The following is a 19,146-nucleotide window of genomic DNA, read 5'->3' on the forward strand; positions in this document are numbered from 1 at the left end:
AAATCCTGCCTCTGCCATTACCTGGGGTGCTTGGGCCAAGTCAAGCCTCTGTTCAACCTAAGAACAAGGGAGCTAGCCCAGCTGGGCTCTGAGATTCTTTCCAGGTCTTGGTCTTTTATCCCTCTTCCTCCCCACAAAACTAGTTCCTTTTGCCACCTTATTGCACTATGCATGCATGCAGCACCACACATGTAGTAAGTATGCAGTATAAGCTCACTGAACTTGAGTGCCCAGGGAGGGCGTGGTACCCCAGGAAAGAGGCAAAATGCCCATCACCCATGGCCAGAGGGGTTGAGTACCTGTCTCCTAAGATAACCAGTTAAGATCCATCTGATTAGAAACTTTGATTTAGCCTACTCCCATGACTGTGACCTTGGCTAAACTGCCTTCCTCCAAAGGGTGTTTGCAGAACTTTGACAACCCTTCTTTTGTTTCCAGTACTGGAACACAAACCCCAGCTAAACAGTCTTCCCTTAATGATCCAACCATTCTGGAGAGCAATATGGAACTATGCCCAAAGGGCTATAAAAATGTGCATACCCTTTTACCCAGCAATAGCACTTCTAGGGCTATATCCCAAAGAGATCAAACAAATGGGAAAAGGACCCACATGTACAAAAATATACATAGCAGCTCTTTTTGTGGTGGCAAAGAATTGGAAATTTGAGAGGACGCCCATCAACTGGGGAATGGCTGAGCAAGTTGTGATATATGAATGTAATGGAATACTATTGTGCTATAAGAAATGATGAGATGGAGGCCTTCAGAAAAACCTGGAAAGGCTTGCATGGACTGATGCTGAGTGAAGTGAGCAGAAACAGGGAAACGTTGTACACAGTAACAGCCATGTTGTGTGATGACTAATATTGATAGACTTAACCCTTCTCAGCAATACAAGGATCTAAGACATCTCCAAAGGTCTCATAATGGAAAATGCTATCCACATTCAAAGAAAGAACCATGGGGTTTGAATGCAGAACGAGGCACACTATTTGCTATTTTTTTTCTTTCTGTTTTGTTTTTTCCTCTTCCTTCTTGTGGTCCCTCCTATTGGTTCTAATTCTTCCTTACAATATCACTAACATGAAAATATATTTAATAGGAATGTATACGTATAGCATACATCAGATTGCATGCTGTCTCGGGGAGGGAGTTGGAGAGGGAGGGGGAGAAAAACTTAAAACTCAAAAGCTTATGGAAGTGATTGTTGATAAATCAAAATAAACTGATAAAAATAAAAAATAAATAGTAGTCCCTTTAACAGGCAGGGCAGGTGAAGGTGCAATTAGACAAGGAAATGACAAAATAAGCTTACTTTTGACAAAATTTTAGTTACAAAACACTTGCTATGACCTCAGGCAGCAACTCCCTGGGCCTCAGCTTTCCCCTATATAAAATAAAGGAATGGGACTCATTGATCTGAAGAGCCCAGCCAGCTCGGACACTGCGAGGTTATGATTTGAAGCTCTGCAGAAGACTCCAAGCCCACTCCCACCACCTCCACCCCAACTTCATCTCTCCCACCACATTCCTGGAACATAAAGAGACTGGAGTGGCAGTAGGTGGAATCATGGCACAGACATACACTTTATTGTTAAAAATCTATTAAAAAATCATACAGGCATAAAAGAGAAGACAGTGGGGAGAGAAAGAAAGGCCACCACAGCTTTGGGGTGGGCAGGTAGAGGAGTAATGTTTCCTCCTCTGGAACAGACAAGAACTCCTTGAGATGAAAAGGAATGTGACTGTGCTCCCGGTCCCCGCTCTATGCAGGTTTGGCTCCTGGTCTCCCTAGAAGCCAGTGGGACTGAGGCCCTGAGACAGTCTCCCTGCCCTTAGCCTTGGCCAACCAAACCTTGGCCACAGGGGAAAGAGGGAAAAGTGAAAATTTTCTGGGAGTATCTAGAACCAGCCTGCCTCTCCCTTATATATGAGAATACATACTTCAATATTTCAAGATTATTCCATGATTTTATGTATGGGCAAAGGTATTTCCACCAACACAGATCACAATCCCAAGTAGACAGTCATTATGACTGTTAAGGATCCTCACAAATCTAACGTCTAAGTCTTTATTAGGTCCTGTGACCTCTTGATTACCTATCCCAGCACTCCCCAGCCTCCACTATTTGCTAGCAGAGCAGAAAGCAAAGTAGACTCTCAGATAAAAAGTGGAAAAGTAACAATTTTCCCAGCCTCATCTCATCTAGGCTACAGGAACTCCAAAGAGGGTTCCATAAGCATATAAGAATGTTCCAGTTAAAATGGGAACTTTGAGCAGGTTTCTCAAGGGAGTAGGGAGGCAACTATAATGCATCCTCATGGGCAGCATTTACAAAAGCAAAGCAGACATTTCTGAGCCCAGGGACACCCTGACTATGACACTCTCTCTGCTCCCTGCACACACACACACACACACACACACACACACACACACACCCAATCACAGTAAGCCTCGTAACCATCCCACTTCTTCTAGGCCACCATTTCATTGATTTGCACCAGAGAAAGTTTGGCACATGGTAAGAGGGACTGCTGCTCTATCTAGAAAAATAGAAGGGAGGCAACATCCACTGGGGAGCCCAGAAAAGGATGATCCAAAGTGAAACCTATGGTCTAAAAAGCATAAAACCAAACCCTTTACTGACACTTCCTAGTTGACTGTCCTCTCCCACCCCCAACATATACTCCTCCATGCACTGGCCAGGGTGAGATACTGGTGTCTGGAAGGGAAGCAGCCCATTCCTGGCTCCCCATGCACACAGTTCAACTCTTTACTCAAGGTGCCAGATGCCCTGAGCTGCCACTAGGAGAGTAGGACTGGGAAGAGCTAGGGGGTGCTCTCAGATCTTGAGGCAGGAACATGGAACCTTTTCTGGAAGAACATGGAAGGAAGACAAGGAGCAGGCCATCCTGACAGGATGGCCTGGAGTGGAAGAGCCTTTAGCAGGGCAGGAGCTTCCCCAGTAATCAGCTCAGGGCTATGGGAGCCCCCAGGCTACCTCAGAGGTTGGAAGTGGTTATGGAGTAACTCTGCCTGCACCTTCAGGCTCTGAAACTCATCCTGGATAAAGTCTGTCAGGGCTTTGCGCATCTCCACCTGAGAGAAGAGACAGAGATGTGGAGCTTACCCAATGTTATTTTTCTTACCCAATGTTATTTTCTGGGGGAAGATGGAGATGGTAGAAACCATGCTGAGGAGTGGGAAGAGGAAGAGTGAGAAGGAAAAGGACATGGCAACATGCAAAGCTTTTCACAAATACGAATTAATTTGGTTGGGTAGGTATGCGTTTGAGTGTACATGGTTCTAGGGTGTCATGCCACTAATGGTCAGGGTCTCTGGATGTCTTGACCCTGGCTGGGGAAGGGGGCATGGAGACCCAGACAGCTGGTCTGGTAGGAGAGCCCCACCTCCTCTCCCCTGGAGCTCACAGCCAGATCCCAAAGACTAAAAGTATTTCTTTGCTTCTCTCACTCCAGACCCTTGTCCTTCTCAAGGAACAGCCCAGGGATCCCCTGGAGGATGTCCAACTCTCTCAAACCCAACTGCACTCTCCAGCTAACTCACTGCTGACTTATTTTCAGCTCGGAGACGTTCAAGAACAGGCAGGGCGCTGAATGGCTTCCCAATGAGCACGGTGATTTTCTGGGAGGGAGAGGGAGAGGATGTCAGAGGGGTGTGAAAAGAGCCAAAGAACCACTTCAAATCCTGATCCAGAGGGACCCGCCTCACCACTCAACTTGGGGCTGAAGAAATGGAGACAGTGAGGCAGGGAAACTCCAAAGGCTTAAAAGCTAAGGCTGCGGAAAGGCTAGTATGAGCCTGGGAATCAAGAGCTAGGGTTCTAATTCCAGTTTTGCCACTAACTCTGTGTGACTTTGGGTATACCCCCTTCCCCAAACTGGGCCTCAGTTTATTTATCTGTAAAATGAGGGGGTTAGACTAGGCCTCTTTCTAGCTCTAACATTCTTTTTAAAAAAATTTTTTTTTAATTTATTTTATTAATTTATTTTGATTTATCAACAATCACTTCCATATATATGCTTTTGAGTTTTAAAATTTTTCTCCCCCTTCCTCCCCACCACGCTCCACAAGACGGCATACAATCTGATATAGGCTTTACAATTGCATTCCTATTAAACATATTTTCACATTAGTGAAGTTGTAAGTAAAAATTAAAACCAATAGGAGGAACCATCAGAAATAGCTCTAACATTCTATGTTATAAGTCTCCTAACATCCCCAATCCTTGTCCCTTATGGCCCACCTCCCCTAACCACCAGTGTCCAACATTAGCCTTAAGGGCCTATGTATCCCAACACTGCCACTGCAGGGAAGTTCTCAGGTGTGGATGTCCTAAGTCACTCATGCTGGAGCTTAAATTCCTCTATCTGTAACCCTTCATATTCCTAGTGCTTAGAACTCTGCCTGGAGAGGTAGCACAATGTTGTGAAGAGAGTACTGGACTTGAAATCAGGAAGACAGCAGGTGAAATCCTGCCCTACAATCTGGGCGCCACCAGACAGATAGATCTCAGAGGGTCCATGAACTTGGGTGGGAAAAAAATGACATTTTTCTTTTCACTAACCTTTGGTCTTCTTTGTAATTTTAGGCATTTTATTTTGTATATTTAAATACATTGCTTATGAAGAGCTTATAAGCTCTACTATATAATAATAATATTATTATAAGAGCTAACATTTATATAGTGCTTACTATGTGCCAGCTAGAGTGCTAAGCACTTTATAATTTTATCATCTCATTTAATCCTCACAACACCAAAAGGTAGGTGCTATTATTATCTCCATTTTACAGATGAGGAAACTGAGGCAGACAGCAGTGAAGTGGCTTGCCCAGAATCACACAGCTAGCCAGCATTTCAGGCTGGATTTGAACTCAAGTCTTCTTGACTCCAGGTCCAGAACTTTGTGTGCTGTGGTGCCCCCTAATTGGCCAAAAGAGTTCATTATGTAAAAAAGGTTAAGAACCCTGACTGGTGCAAGTTTTTCTCCCCACTCCCCCCACCCCCTATGCTGAGAACAACTCCATTCAGCTCCTGAGGGTTCCCTTCCCAGTTCTCTGTTCACTTAGAAGGCCAACTTTTTGTGTAAATCTTGAAACACCATCTGAACAGCAGCTATTCTGGAGAGGAAGCACAGCTTGGTGGACAGAGTAGCCTTAGAGTCAGGAAGAGCTTAGCAACATAGTAGGTGTGTGACCCTGGACAAGTCACCTCACCTCAGTGCCTTCAACACTTTAAGTTACAGAGAAGTTGCTGTACTGGTGGAGGGAATTTCCACACCAAGAATTCCCTAAAGGTCCAGACCAAAGTGAGGATGGGGGTGGAAGAATCATTATCATAAGAAATCTAGTCTAACCTCATTTGATGGAGCAGAAAACAGCCACAGAAGGGGCTTCTCAAGACACCAGTGGCAACTCCTCCCTGTCCCCTTTCCTTCCACACAAAGGAGTCAGGAATGGAATTGCCCTGTGGTGGCCAAGCCTGAGGGAGGCAGGGGGAGAAAGAGAACCAGAGACTGGCTGGCTCCCACTCACCTGTCCAAATCTGGGGAAATAGGGTGGAGCGTTGGGAAGCACATCACTCATTCCTACACAACAGGCGTGGAGGCCAATGGAAAACAAGGCAGATGGTCAAACAGGAAGGAAGGGGGGGATCCTAGACACCTCCACTCCCATTCTCTCCCAGTTCTTTGACCCTAGTAAACCAAGGAATAGCCTTATTCTTCCTGTCTCCCACTGCCTTCTGAACACCACAATGCCAGGACACTCACCACCAGGCTCCCTCCCCAGAAAGCTCACCAATGTGCCAGAGTGGAAGGATAATGGGGTTGAGGTGACACTCAGCAATCAGGCGTCCTATTCCTGTCAGGAAAGAATGGAGCAGGTGAGGTATAGGCCATACCCCCAATAAGCCCAACAGAAGGAGCCCACCTCTAAGCCATTGCTAATGCCCACTGAACTGGAAAGGTCTGGGGAAGTTAGAAGGGAGAAATGTGGGGCCAGGGGAAATGGCTGAGGTTTGCTCCCCTGAGGTTGGCAGGGACCATCCTCCCCAGTAGTCTGGGTCAGCCCCCAACTTACCCCACTTAAAACGAAGAAATTCCTGGCTCATGTTCACTTTTCCTGAAGAGAGAAAAGGAGGTGAGCAGCTCAAGGAGGCCTGCCAGAGGCACTAGGGGGAAAGGAGTGGGGCATGATAGGACAGAACAGGGACTTCAGTTCTTTTCCCCTACCCCAAGGGGAACTGACCCTGCCAACCCCTCCTCCTGCTGGCTGCTCCATGACCATTAGCTTCCTTTCCCACCTCCCCTCCCCCCACCCCTACCAACCTTCAGGGAAGATGTGGACCCAGTCCCCATTGTTGAGTTTCTCCAGGATAAAGTCCATTCCTTTCTGGTAGACGCCATCCCCTAGCAGAGAAAAGCCATCCCTGTCCCCAGCCCCTTACCATCAGGTTATAGTTGGGGTAAGGGAAGGAGAAGGGATGTCAAAGGGAGAAGAGACCCCAGCCTTGCTCTTGGCAACACACAGTCTGGAAGAGGTGGGACTTCTTAGTGAATGCCTACTCTCTGCTTAGGGTTAGGGAGTTGTTTGGGGAGCAGGATGGGATGGGACTACTAACCGACACCTCTTTCTTCTCCTTTAACCCAAGGGGAGGCTCAGGGAAAGTGGCCCCAGTTACAGAAGTATCTTCTCTATCCTGTACCCTAGGACCACTGGCTATTACTCTTACCCTTGAGGGGGCATTGGCTTATTAGTTTGGGGGATGGGGGTGGGGGGATGTCAAGGTAGCTCCCAGGCTGCAGGGTGGGGGCTCACCTCGGCATACAGGGACACACTTTCCCAAGCTGAAGAAATGAGAATGCAGCTCCTTGGTGAAACAGATATCTGCAGCTGCTGGGGTCCTGTAGGGCAGCAAGATGGGCGCTGCTTTTTGCACAAGCCTGAAGGCTTCAACTCCCCACATCCCCCATGCCCCCAACTCCAATAATGCTGCTGGCAGCAGGGAAATTCTGAGGGAGAGGTCATACCTCCATCTCCTACACCCCTAAGAAAAACAGACACCTTCAAAATCTGCCTGGGATGGGAGATGGGAACTAAAGCTCATCTCCAGTTTAGGGGGCCATTCCTTCTACCACTTACCACCTCATCAGCCTCAGGTTCCAGATGTGGCGGAGTTTCAGGATCCCTGGGGGAAGACAGAAGTTAGCTAGGGAAGGCACTCAGGCCTCCTTCACCCCCACCACTGTGCCCATGCTTGATATCCCTGAGGGCCCACCAAGTTCTCCCAGGAGCTCTAGCCCTCCAGGACTCACCAGCTCAAAGCTATACTGGGCAAGAGATGGTCAGTCTGCTCCTCCAACTTGCCATATCCAAAATCCAACTCACCTTCCCTCCAAACCTGCTTTATTTTCTCCTAAACTTTCCATTTCTGTCAAAGGCATCCTTGTTCTCCCAATCACCCAACCTGGAAACTGCCTAGTCACCTGTGACTCTCTTTATTTCCAGTCTTCAGATTCTACACTCCAGGACAGCTCTTGAATTAGAGTCCCCTCTTCTCATGCCTTCTACTCCAAGAACCTCCTAATCTTGACGCTGGCTCCTGCCTCTCTAATCTATTTTGCACAAATAGGACTCTGATTACATTGCCTCCACTGCTCAAAAACCCTCAATGGCTTGCCACGGCCTACCAGACAAGCCAAAGGACTCAACCAGGTATTTAAGGTTCTCCACAATCTCTCACCTGCTCTTGTAACTTCATCCCCTAGTCCTGCCCTATAAATACCTTTGGCTCCAGCAAGCTGGCCTTACAAATATACCAGGCCCATTCCTGTTGTTGCCTTTGCTCATTTATATCCTGGCCCAGGATTCTTTCTTCCTACACTTATTTAAACCCTACTCATCCATCGAGCCTAAAGTTCCACCTCCTTCAAGAAGTCTTCTTTGACCTCAATCAATGACAATCTCTCTCTGGCTGAGAAGATGGTATCACTGAAGGAGATGGGATTTCTGGACCAGGACTTAATGTGCATGAATGATGGGCTCCTGACCAGTGAGAATGTGCATCTTATGAAGGCCACTATAACACATTTGCCTGGAGATCTGCAGATGCAATCGAGAGGACTCTAAAGTAAAAATCAGGACAGAAGAAAACTTCCCATATATACTTGCTAAGTCAGATACTACAGAGAATATAATACTCTCAGGATACTACAGGAGTATGATACAGGAAAAGTAACAGTGGGAAGACTTAGTAATTCAGAGGCAATATCCAAGAAAGATGTTAATGAAATTCAGTCTCAGACAGTCAAACACAGTGAGTATTAAACAAAATGAGATCTTAACACAAGGTAATAAATTCAATCCCAGAGACTTTGCAGGAAGTGACTCATCTCGTTATCAAGTTTTATGTAAAACTAGATGAGATAAAGTGGGGGGGGGTGGATTGGCATTCTATACCAATATGATCAGTTGTGGCAGCCACATTTTTAAGGTGGGTGACCAGGGATCACGCCATGTGAGGGTTATTTGAAGACACTTAGGGATGTTTAGCCTGGCGAAAGAAGACTTGGGTGGGGGGCAGGGCGAGGATGATGGCTATCTTCAGGCATGTGAAGTACTGCCCAATGGAAAAGGAATCAGACTTATGAGCTTTGCTCCCAGGGAGCAGAACCAGGAGCAATGAGCATAAACTGCAGGGGGCATTTAAGTCTGGTGTAGGGAATAACTGTCAGTGTTGTCCACCAGCGGAATGGGCTGATTAGGAACCAAGTGAGTTCTTCCTCACTGGAAGCCAGATGTCCACTTGATACAGATTTCATCAAAGAGATTCTTAGTCAAGATATGGGTTACACTTGGTGGCTTCTGAAGTTCCTTGTATGTCTCAGAATCGGTGATTTATATCTAAATCTGGACCCACACTGAAGCCCCAGGCGCAAACTTCCTAACAGGTGCTTGCTCCCCAAGCAGAACAAGGTGCCTCTCAGTAAAGGTCTGGCCTGGGGATGGTGTTTTGAGAAGATTCCTACTCAGCTGCCAGTTGGCCTAGATGGCCTCTGAGGGTCCTTCCAACTCTGTGGCATCAAGGACTGGGGCACCTACTGTCTCTATCCCTTGTTAACATCCTGGTACCAAGAGAAGGTAGGGCTAGGCAACCTTCTCATATCCAGCAACCAGTACAGAGCCTCACTGACTGATGGTGACCAAAGCAATCCAAATAAAATTTATTAGGTATCCACAAAGGACAAGGCACTGGAGACGAGCTTTATGATAATGATAAATATAATGCCTGCTTATTTAGCCAGAAATTAGGGGAAGAAACCAGAACACTCTCTGGTTCATCCAATATTCTGGTTATAGAAGGCATTACCAAACAAAGATGACTCATTTCCATAGAATCAAAATGTAACCAAGAGAATGCTGAAAAACCAGATTGAGTGGCCTCTTTCTCTGATGAATCCAAGACCAAGCTCAGAGGGTCTTGAAAGGGAAAAGATATTGAATCTGATGAAAGTATTTCTCTTCATGGGGAGAAAAATTCCAATTACGGACACCCAAGTAGAAGAAAAATGCAAAAAGACTGAAAGATTGTGGTGGGGGGATGAGATTGTGAAAGCTAAACTGAACTATGCAAACCAAAATTATGAACAAGTCCTAAGAAGGTAACATGTATAGCTCTTCTGTTGTCAGGGAAGTGATGTTCTTTATGTGATTCTAAAAAGACATCATCCGGAAGTTGACACAGGGACAACATCATCAATTGGGATGGGAGGGGGTAGGGTGGGGAATCTGGATAAACTAAGTTTCTTGGAATGCTCTGGCATTAACTGAAGAGACAGCAAGTAATCTTCCACACTAGTCATATGCCCAGGTGATTTCTGAGTCTGTACAGATGTCAACACTGATTCATTGAAGCTATGCTAATAGAATAATTCCTTTCATTTATATGGGGCTTTTTCCTTGCCCAAGGGCTCTCATGGCAGTTGTTATCTTAATAGTCCTGGGAGGGAGAGTGGGCAGGCCTTAATATCCCCATGTGACATATGAGGTGAGCTAAAATTACTGGTCCAATCACACTCTGAGCTAGCGGTAAAGTTTAGATTAGAACCCATGTCTTCTCAATCAAAATCTAGAGAATCCCAGAAACTACCCTGAATAAGTTGTCCCTACTCCAAAATACCAAAGGAGAAGGAATTCACCCAAGGCACTCATTACTACCAGGTGGAGGGGGTCCCTGATAGGTAATCACTCTCCACCCCCAATATTTCCAAAGTCAGACACATTACCTCCTCACTGTGGACAATCTTCATTTCATTCAACAAATATGCCCCAAATACCTACTCTGTGGAAGGCCCTGTGCTCAGCTATGCTGGGATGAGAGCAAGGCCCTGCCTTCTGGGAGCTTAGAGTCTAGTGGAGGAGAATAAAAAAGCAGAATTGTAAAAAGCAATCCAAGGCAGACCATATGACTAGGACTGCCACAGGTGAGTTCAGGTGAGGAACAAGGCCTAAGGCTCTTTTTTCCCCCAAAGGCTCCTGCCTAACTCCTAAATGACAGCATCCTTGGCTGTATGCACTGGAAAGCCATCCCTCTTTCTCTATCATTGGAGTCTGAGCTTTCCAAAGTACATACCCCAGAGGTGTGGGTCATCCATGCAGGACTGGTGATTGGAGACAGTGATTAGCGGTGTGCCAGGATCTCGATTCTCGATCAGTTCGTACAGCACCTCCTTGTTGTACACATTAAGGCGGTTCATGTACTCTATTTGAAGAGAGGACAAATGCCCCCACAGGGCCAGCCAGCTGGTACCATATTGGAGCAGCCAGTCAGAATATTCCTGCTAACTTTCTCTCTCTCACTCTGTATGTATGTGTGTGTGTGTGTGTATATATATATATATATATATATATATATTATGTGTGTGTGTGTGTGTGTGTGTAGACACACACACACACACACACACACCCAGAGCCAACCCCCAATGTTTTCTCTCTTCATTCAGTCCACTGGTTCCTCCTTGAAATTGCATGTCTCTAGGGAAGTAGAGATTTCCTTCCCCAATTAATTGGCTCAAACCCCTAGGTAAGATGCTGCTGCTTTCTCTAGCCTCCTTTCAAGATCCAGCTTTCAGAGCAAACCATACTCAAACCAGGACTAATCCACAATGGATTATGTCAATCCCCACTCATGGATGCAGCCACTTGGGATAAACAAAAGCTTGCCAATTACAGAGTCCCCCTCCAAGGTTTAGTTCATCCCTTTTTCCTATTTTCTTCCCTAGGAAAGTCCTCTCGCACCTGGCCCTAGCCTTAGTCCAAGTACACTCACTGGTCCAGAAGCAGCTGTAGGTACCCACAAGACCCATGACCACACTGCTGGCCAGAGTCCAAGACAGAGGAGGCACGGAGGGGAAAGGCCATTTCACATGCAGGGGCATCTTCCCATGTCCAATGTAGAGTTGGTTTCAGTTGCCTGATCAAGGTTCTGTCATCAGAGAGTAAGGAAGAATAGGAAAGGAATTCTTGAGCTTGGCTTTGGACAAGTACTCAGTGGACCACCATGGAGTGGCCCTAACTGAACAGAGCCTTTAACTAGGGTGAGGTAACCAACCAGAATTTTGACGAAAGGCATTGAAATTTAGACGGTTCTGACAGCAGTAACATTTCTTTAATGGAGTCTTAGCACCTAGTTAGCAAGAATAATTAATGAAATGGGTAGTTTGTAGGTAAGAAATGGTTATTCGTCTCCAGACTAGAATTCTTCCTCTTAAGAGAATTGCCCCAGGCACAGAGGGAAAGTAACTTGGCCAAGGTATAAGCAACAGGTATCAAAAGGAAAAACTTGAACCCAGGTCTTCCTCACTTTGAGGCCAGCTCTCCCAATTTTCCGGATCTCCCAAGGGTAGGGGATGACCACCCTCCGACCCCACCCCACGACTGTAATGTGTATCTCTTTGGCTCACACACCTGGTTTCCCCCTAATAGAGGGCAAATTCCTAGAGGTCAGGGATTGTCATTTCAGTCTCTCTGTGGCTGCCCAACACGGGGCTCGGGATGGGCACCCTACCTGGCCAGTGGGCAGGGGCTACTGGGGCGCTAGGGCTTCCTCTGCCATTTTCACCACAAACTTCACGACCGCCCTGGCAAGGGAGTAAGGAAGGGGGAAGTGTCGGTCTGGTTCGGCTCCCCCTTTTTCCTAGACAATTGCCTTTTTATTCACTTTTGTTTGTTCCCGCCCCTCCCCCAAATCCCTCTTTTCCTTCACCCCAACCCCTGGTCGGGAGGCGCGGCTCGAACAGGCGCCTCTGGTCCTGCCCTCCGTGGGCTCTCCAGAACGCCGCCACTCATCTAGGCTCAGACCCGGGACAGAGGGGGAAACTGAGGCCCAGACAACTGTTACGTAAGGCAGTAGCGCCCAAGGTCAAGCCACAAAAAACAGGGTTGGGGAGGGCGGCAGCGAGAAAAAAGGCCTGGCCGCCCGGCGGGGGCCCATTTCCGCAGGCCACTTACCGTCTCGGCTGGTCCGGGGCGCTCAGACCTCCCAAGGAGGGACAGAAAGAGGCTGCCCCCGCAGCTGCCGTACTGCCAGCGCCCTAGGCCACCCTCGCTTGGGCTGCCGTAAAGCTGCGTGGGCCTCGCCACCGCCGCACATACGTGTCGTAAACAGAGGCCTTACTCTAGGGGCAACTGGCTAGGCTTGGCCGCCCCGGCCCTGGGCCTTTCAGACTCCCGGTGGGGGGGGCAGGGAGGGAGGGGCAAGAGGCGGCAGGAGGAAGGGTGGTGCCCCGCCCCCGCCACCCCGGTCCCTCCCCCGCCAGCAAAACACCGTCCTCTACCTTCCCAGGGCCCCGCCCCCGACTCCGCCTCGTCGCACCCGTAGAAGGTGAGATTTTAACAAGGAGTTGAAAGAAGCCCTTGAGACAGAAAGGAGGAAGAAGAGCATTCCAGGCAGAGTGCATGGGCAGCCAGAGAAGAGACTCAATATCTTGTACAAGGAACAGCAGTGAAGCCAGTGGCACTGAATCACAGAGGGTTAAGTGTAAGGGGTAAGACTAGAAGGTATGGGGCAATTTATCAAAGACTTTGAATGCCAAACAGAGGATTCTCTGATTCTCAAGATGATAGGGAGCCACTGGAGTTTTTAAGGGAGTATCAACATGTATGCTGAAGTCCTCTAGTATGGGCAGGAGTTGGAAGGAGAGAAAGATTGTGAGCCAGATACTAAATTCATTGAGGGAGGAAAGGGGGTGTCCTGGAGGTCTGTAGACCATGTTATTGTTGTTGTTCTCAAACACAAAGGAATAGATATTCAAATAATGCAAGACTATTCTGCATCTGCTATAAAAAATAGGAGGGAATGGAATGTGGTCCAAAGAACAATGGAGCCCAGGATGCAGCCCAGGGTGACCTGTCCTGTAAATCTGGGTGTAACCATACAGAACAAAAGATGGACATTCAATAATAAGGAAGATTTGCAATATTTTTAGCATAAAACCAGAAGTGAAGAAATTAATTGCCCCTGGAACACCCCAAACAAGAGAAATGTGGTAGGAGTAAATAAATGCAGATAGCAACAGCGACAGGGTGACAGCAGAGACACCAGTAAGAGACTTCTTTCTAAATTTACACAAGGAGACAGGAGTGAAGATGAAAGTCTGGTAAAGGTAACAGTGAAGGAGAGAACAGGGAGCATTATGGACAGAATCTGTCTCTCTGCTTTTTCTGTGGGACTACCTTAGAACATGGGAGTGTACATAAAGGGGGTGAGGGAGAACATGTGGATAGAGAGGAGTAAGTGATGCACCAGGGTCAAATCAAGGGCTAGCAGTGAGGGGAAGGTGACCTCTATGCTCTGGAGAAGAGAAAACCCTTGGTGAGGAGGAGGAGGAGGGAAAGATTGAAAATGGGAGAAAAGGAAGGAGGCCTTACTTTGGAGGTGGGAGTGGGTTCTATTGATGAATGCAACTATGGGTAAAGGGAGATGACAACTTTATACTGGATGAAGTTTTGGTGTCTGAAAAGTCTATTTGTCCTGGGAGCAGGGTTGGAATTCCTGGGGGCAAAGTTCACTTACCTTGGTAGTGTGCTTTCCAGGGATGTACACATTGATAATGAGGTTGACACATAAATTGCCAGAGCTAGTTCAGTGTTTGGGAGGCTCTGAGGGAAAGAATGGGAGAGAATTGGTATTTGACTATCAAACTGAAGGTCTACAGAGCCATTGTGCTGATCTCATTGTTGTATGCCAGTGAAACCTGGACAGTATCCCAGCGCCATGCTAGGAAACTGAATTGGTTCCATTTCAGTTGTCTTAGGAAGATTCTGAAGATCACCAGGCAGAATAAGGTACCAGACACTGAGGTCCTTTCTCGAACTAAACTGCCAAGCATTCAAACGCTGCTCCAGAAAGCACAACTCTGATGGGCTGGCCACTTTGTTCAAATGCCAAACATACACTTGCCAAAAAGACTATTTTATGGAGAACTCACACAGGGCAAGTGCTCACGTGGTAGTCAGAAGAAGCAATACAAGGACCCTCTCAAGGTCTCTCTTAAGAACTTTGGAATTGATTGTGTGACACAGGAGACACTGGCACAGGATCACCCAGCGTGGTGTGCCCTCATCAGAGAAGGGGCTGTGCTCTATGAGCAAAGCAGAATTGAAATAGCTCAGGAGAAACACAAGATGTGCAGATTTAGAGAATGTGCCCCAAATGTTTACATGAACTACTTGTACCCAACCTGTGGTAGAGCATTGAGTTCATATTGGTCTGATCAGCCACAGTTACACAAAAACTTGACTCTAGCATAGTGATGTCATTTAGTCTTCTTCGAGAATGAAGAACAGCAATCATTTAACCATTTAAGAGGAGTAGCAGAGCTTGGACCTGTGGAGGAGATTTTCAGGCAAATGCAGAAAAAAAAGGTCTATGAAAGAGAGCTTTGGGTGTAAGGGTGTGGGAGGGGGTAGGGTCCTACCATGGAGCAGTGTCCTCTAGGACACCTGAAGTAATTGGCATTGTTCTGAGAGTTAGACACAAGAGAAAAGGGGAATTCATGGGGTATACTCTATAAGGCAGTAGCAGAAAATGCCTAGAGGACGAGGCCTAGAATGGAGGCATTGGAAGCTTTGACTGTATGAAGAATCCAGAGAAAATAGAGAGACCAGATGATTATAGGGGTCAGGAGTTAGAGAATGAGGGTGTAGAGAAAACAGAAATAGAAGACTGATAATTAAGAGAGTGAAAGAAAGCCTCAGAAAGGGGCTCAAAAATGAAATAAAAAACCAAAACCTAATGAACACTAGCTGAAGGGGAGGAGAATGGGGAATCTACTTGATTGAGAGGGAAAGAGAGGGGAGAAAGATATAGCCAGATTAAAGCAGGAAAGAAAAATAAACTAATAAACAAAACCCTAAAAGAAAGGGGTAATAAATGAGAAGATGGGATCAGGGGTGTTTGGAAGAAAAGTCAGTGGGAACAGGGCCCCCTCAGAATAATAATTAAAGTAACTAAAGGAACATAATACTGTGTTTATAGCAGAAGAAGGGGAAAAATCATACCTTGGGGGGAAAAATGCTACAGACCAATGAAAGAAAATAGAAACTCTGCTCTTATAACTTTAAATGAGAATGGATTAAGCAAGCTAATAAAATGAAAAAGAGTGACAGATTGGATAAGAAAACAAAACCTTACAATCTGTAACACATTTAAAAAACAGAAACATAAACAAAATAAAACTGAGAGGATGAAAATTTTTTTTTACTATGCCTCAAGTGAATCTAAAAAAGCAGGAGTTGTCATCATGCTATCAGACAACTCAAAAACAAACATACAAAAACAAAAGAATAAATAAGAAAACTATATTATGCTGAAAGGAACCATAGATAATAATTATCAGTAATAAACTTATATGCTCCAAATGTCATAGCACCAAAATTCATAAAGGAAACATTATCTGAGCTTCAAGAAGACAAACACAGCAACACACTAATGACAAGAGACATCAATATTCCTCTATTGCTTTTGGATAAGTCTAACAAAAAGATAAACAAAAGGGAAAATATGGAACTGAACAAATATCTGGAGAAACTAGAGTTAAAAGACTTATGGCATCTTCTAAATGGGATAGCAAAAAATATGCATATTATTTTATAAAAAGTTCCATGTAGTTGACAAAATCCTATCAAATGGATTACAGTGATTTATCCAAGAAATTCGTTATGATCAAGTCTGACTTATACTGGGGATGCAAAGATGGTTCAATATTAGGAAAACCATCAAAACAATTAATCATTAAAAACCAAAACATCCAAAGAGCAGTCAGGACTCCTTGGAAGATGTAACCACAGAAATAATCCTGTTCAAATTTGGCCTCAGGTACTTGTTATCTGTATGACTTTAGGCAAGTCACTTAAGTCAACTGTTTGCCTCTGTTTCCTCATCTGTCAAATGGGGACAATGACAGCACCTACCTCCTGGGGTGGTTGTAAAGTGCTTAGCATAGTGGCTGACACATAGTAAGAACTATATAAATGTTAGCTATTATTAATGAAAAATAAACATACAAAATTTTAATAGGGATAAATAAGGAAACTATATTATGCTGAAAGGAACCCAGGTCTTCCTGACACCAGATCCAGTGCTGTATCCATTGTACCACCTCTCTAATTGGCCCAGTATTAGTTTGACAGATGGGATTGGGAAGCTAGGTGACACGGTGGATAGAGTGCCAGGCCTGGAGTCAGGAAGACTGCTCTTCCTGAGTTCCAGTCTTGCCTCTGACACTTACTAGCTTTGTGACTCTGGGCAAGTCATTTAACCCTATTTGCCCCAATTCCTCAGCTATAAAATGAACTGTAGAAACAAATGGCAAACAGTCCAGTATCTTTGCCAAGAAAACCCCAAGTGGGTTTTCAGTAGATGCAGAATAAAACATAATTTAAAAAAAAGATGATGATGACAGATGAATGACAAGGATGGATCAGGATCTGCATAGTTGGAGGGAATCACAGACCTATTCCAGTAGCTGAGTAGCTATTGGCTTAGGTATTTTAGTTTAGTTTAAAAGAAGCACCGAGTTTTATCGATTAATTCGATATTTTTTATTTTAATTTTATTAATCTTTTTTAATTTTCAGAATTCCTATTTTTTGTGCTTAGCTGGGGGTTTTGATTTGTTGCTTTTCTAATTTTTTTGGTTATACAGCCAATTCATTGGCCTATTCTATCTCTTTTTGAAAGTGTTTATGAGATACATTTTCTTTCAGGACTGCTCTGGCTATATCCCAAAAGTTTTGGTATTTTGTTTCATTTTTGTCACTTTATTTGATGAAATTATCTATTGTTTCTTTGATTTGTTTTTTGCCCACCAGTTCTTTAGGATTAAATTATTTAACTTGAATCCTTTCTTCAAAGATCCTTTATTGATTGTAGTCAGCAGAAGATGTAAAGATGCTTTCCTGTGGAGCAGCTAGGTGGCACAGTGGTTAGAGCACTGGCTCTGAAGTCAGGAGGACCGGAATTCAAATCCAGTCTCAGACCAAACACTTGATACTTACTAGCTGTGTGACCCTGGGCAAGTCACTTAACCCCAATTGCCTAAAAACAAGCAAACAAACAAAAAAAGCAAAAAAACCAAAGATGCTTTCCTGCATTTGTTTATAAGGTTTTTATGTGCTAGCACATGGTTAATTTTTGATAATTCTGTATTGTCCTCAATTATATCTTTATACTTTTTCTTTTCTTTACAAAGAAGAGGGTTTTTCACACAAATCATACAACCATTCTGACTGGATCTATTACCAATTTATGTTATGCAACCTTACTGCTGCTAGACAATCCTACTATACTTCCCTTATCAACTCACTTTCCCACTCTCCAAAATGGCTCTTCCAAACCCTTTCATCCCTCCTTGAAACTTTTTTCTTGATAATTTATTTTTAGTTTTCAACATTCACTTCCATAAAATTTTGAGTTTTAATTTTTCTCCCTCTCCCACTCCCTCCACCAAAGATGGCATTCAATCTGATACAGGCTCTACTTAAACATTCATATTAAGCATATTTTTCCATTAATCATGTTGTAAAGAACAATTAGAACTAATGGGAGGAACCATGAGAATGAAGCAATAAAACAAAACAACAAAGGAAAAAGAGAGCAAATAGTATGCTTCAATCTGCATTCAGACTCCATAGTTCTTTCTCTGGATGTGGATAGCATTTTCCATCATGAGACTTTTGGAGATATCTTAGATCCTTGCATTGTTGAGAAGAGCTAAGTCTATCAAAGCTAGTCATCACACAATGTGGCTGTTACTGTGTACAACGTTCTCCTGGTTCTGCTCACTTCACTCAGCATCAGTCCATACAAGTCTTTCCAGGTTTTTCTGAAGTCTGCTTGCTCATCATTTCTTATAGCACAATAGTATTCCATTATATCCATATACCACAACTTGTTCAGCCATTCCCCAATTGCTGGGCATCCCCTCAGTTTCCAATTCTTTGCACCATAGAAAGAGCTGCTATAAATATTTTTGTACATGTGGGTCCTTTTCCTATTTTTATGATCTTTTTGGGATATAGACCTAGAAGTGGTATTGCTGGATCAAAGGGTATGCACATTTGTATAGCCCTTTGGCATAGTTCCAAATTGCTCTCCAAAATGATTGGATCATTTCACAACTCTACCAACAATGCATTAGTGTTCCAATTTTCCCACATCTTCTCCAACACTTATCATTTTCCTGTTTTGTCATGTTGGCCAATCTGATAGGTGTGATGTAGTACCTCAGAATTGTTTTGATTTGCATTTCTCTAATCAGTAGTGATTTAGAGGGGCAGCCAGGTGGCACAATGGATAGAGCACTGGCCCTGGATTCAGGAGGACCTGAGTTCAAATCCGGCCTCAACACATAACACTTACTAGCTGGTTGACCTTGGGCAAGTCACTTAACCCCATTGCCTAGCCAAAAAATAAATAAATAAAATAGTGATTTAGAACATTTTTTCATAGGACTATAGATAGCTTTGATTTCTTCATCTGAGAACTGCCTGTTCATATCCTTTGACCGTTTATCAATTGGGGAATGATTTGTATCCTTATAAATTTGACTTAGTTCTCTATAT

General features: G+C 44.7%; 1 protein-coding gene across 5 annotated transcripts; it reads right to left on the minus strand.

Moving 5' to 3' along the window:
- Positions 1–1,563: 1,563 nt before the first annotated feature.
- Positions 1,564–12,760, minus strand: TAFAZZIN (tafazzin, phospholipid-lysophospholipid transacylase). Of its 5 annotated transcripts, none has more exons than XM_020975637.2 (12): positions 12,533–12,559; positions 11,990–12,162; positions 11,352–11,507; positions 10,656–10,784; positions 7,166–7,211; positions 6,842–6,927; positions 6,352–6,432; positions 6,104–6,145; positions 5,822–5,884; positions 5,558–5,610; positions 3,569–3,646; positions 1,564–3,100 (listed from the first exon to the last, which is right to left on the minus strand). In XM_020975637.2, exons 3-12 carry the CDS (start codon positions 11,458–11,460, stop codon positions 2,999–3,001), a joined length of 789 nt encoding a protein of 262 aa, XP_020831296.1. In that variant the 5' UTR covers positions 11,461–11,507; positions 11,990–12,162; positions 12,533–12,559; the 3' UTR covers positions 1,564–2,998. The 5 variants fall into 5 exon arrangements, with proteins under 5 accessions (XP_020831296.1, XP_020831297.1, XP_020831298.1 ...); XM_020975638.2 differs by having other exon boundaries at positions 12,090–12,162; positions 12,533–12,550; XM_020975639.2 differs by lacking the exon at positions 11,990–12,162 and having other exon boundaries at positions 12,533–12,760.
- Positions 12,761–19,146: the final 6,386 nt, after the last annotated feature.

Source organism: Phascolarctos cinereus, unplaced genomic scaffold (assembly GCF_003287225.1).
Source record: "Phascolarctos cinereus isolate Bilbo 61053 unplaced genomic scaffold, phaCin_HiC Scaffold_8;HRSCAF=390, whole genome shotgun sequence".
In the NCBI taxonomy this organism is placed as follows: domain Eukaryota; kingdom Metazoa; phylum Chordata; class Mammalia; order Diprotodontia; family Phascolarctidae; genus Phascolarctos; species Phascolarctos cinereus.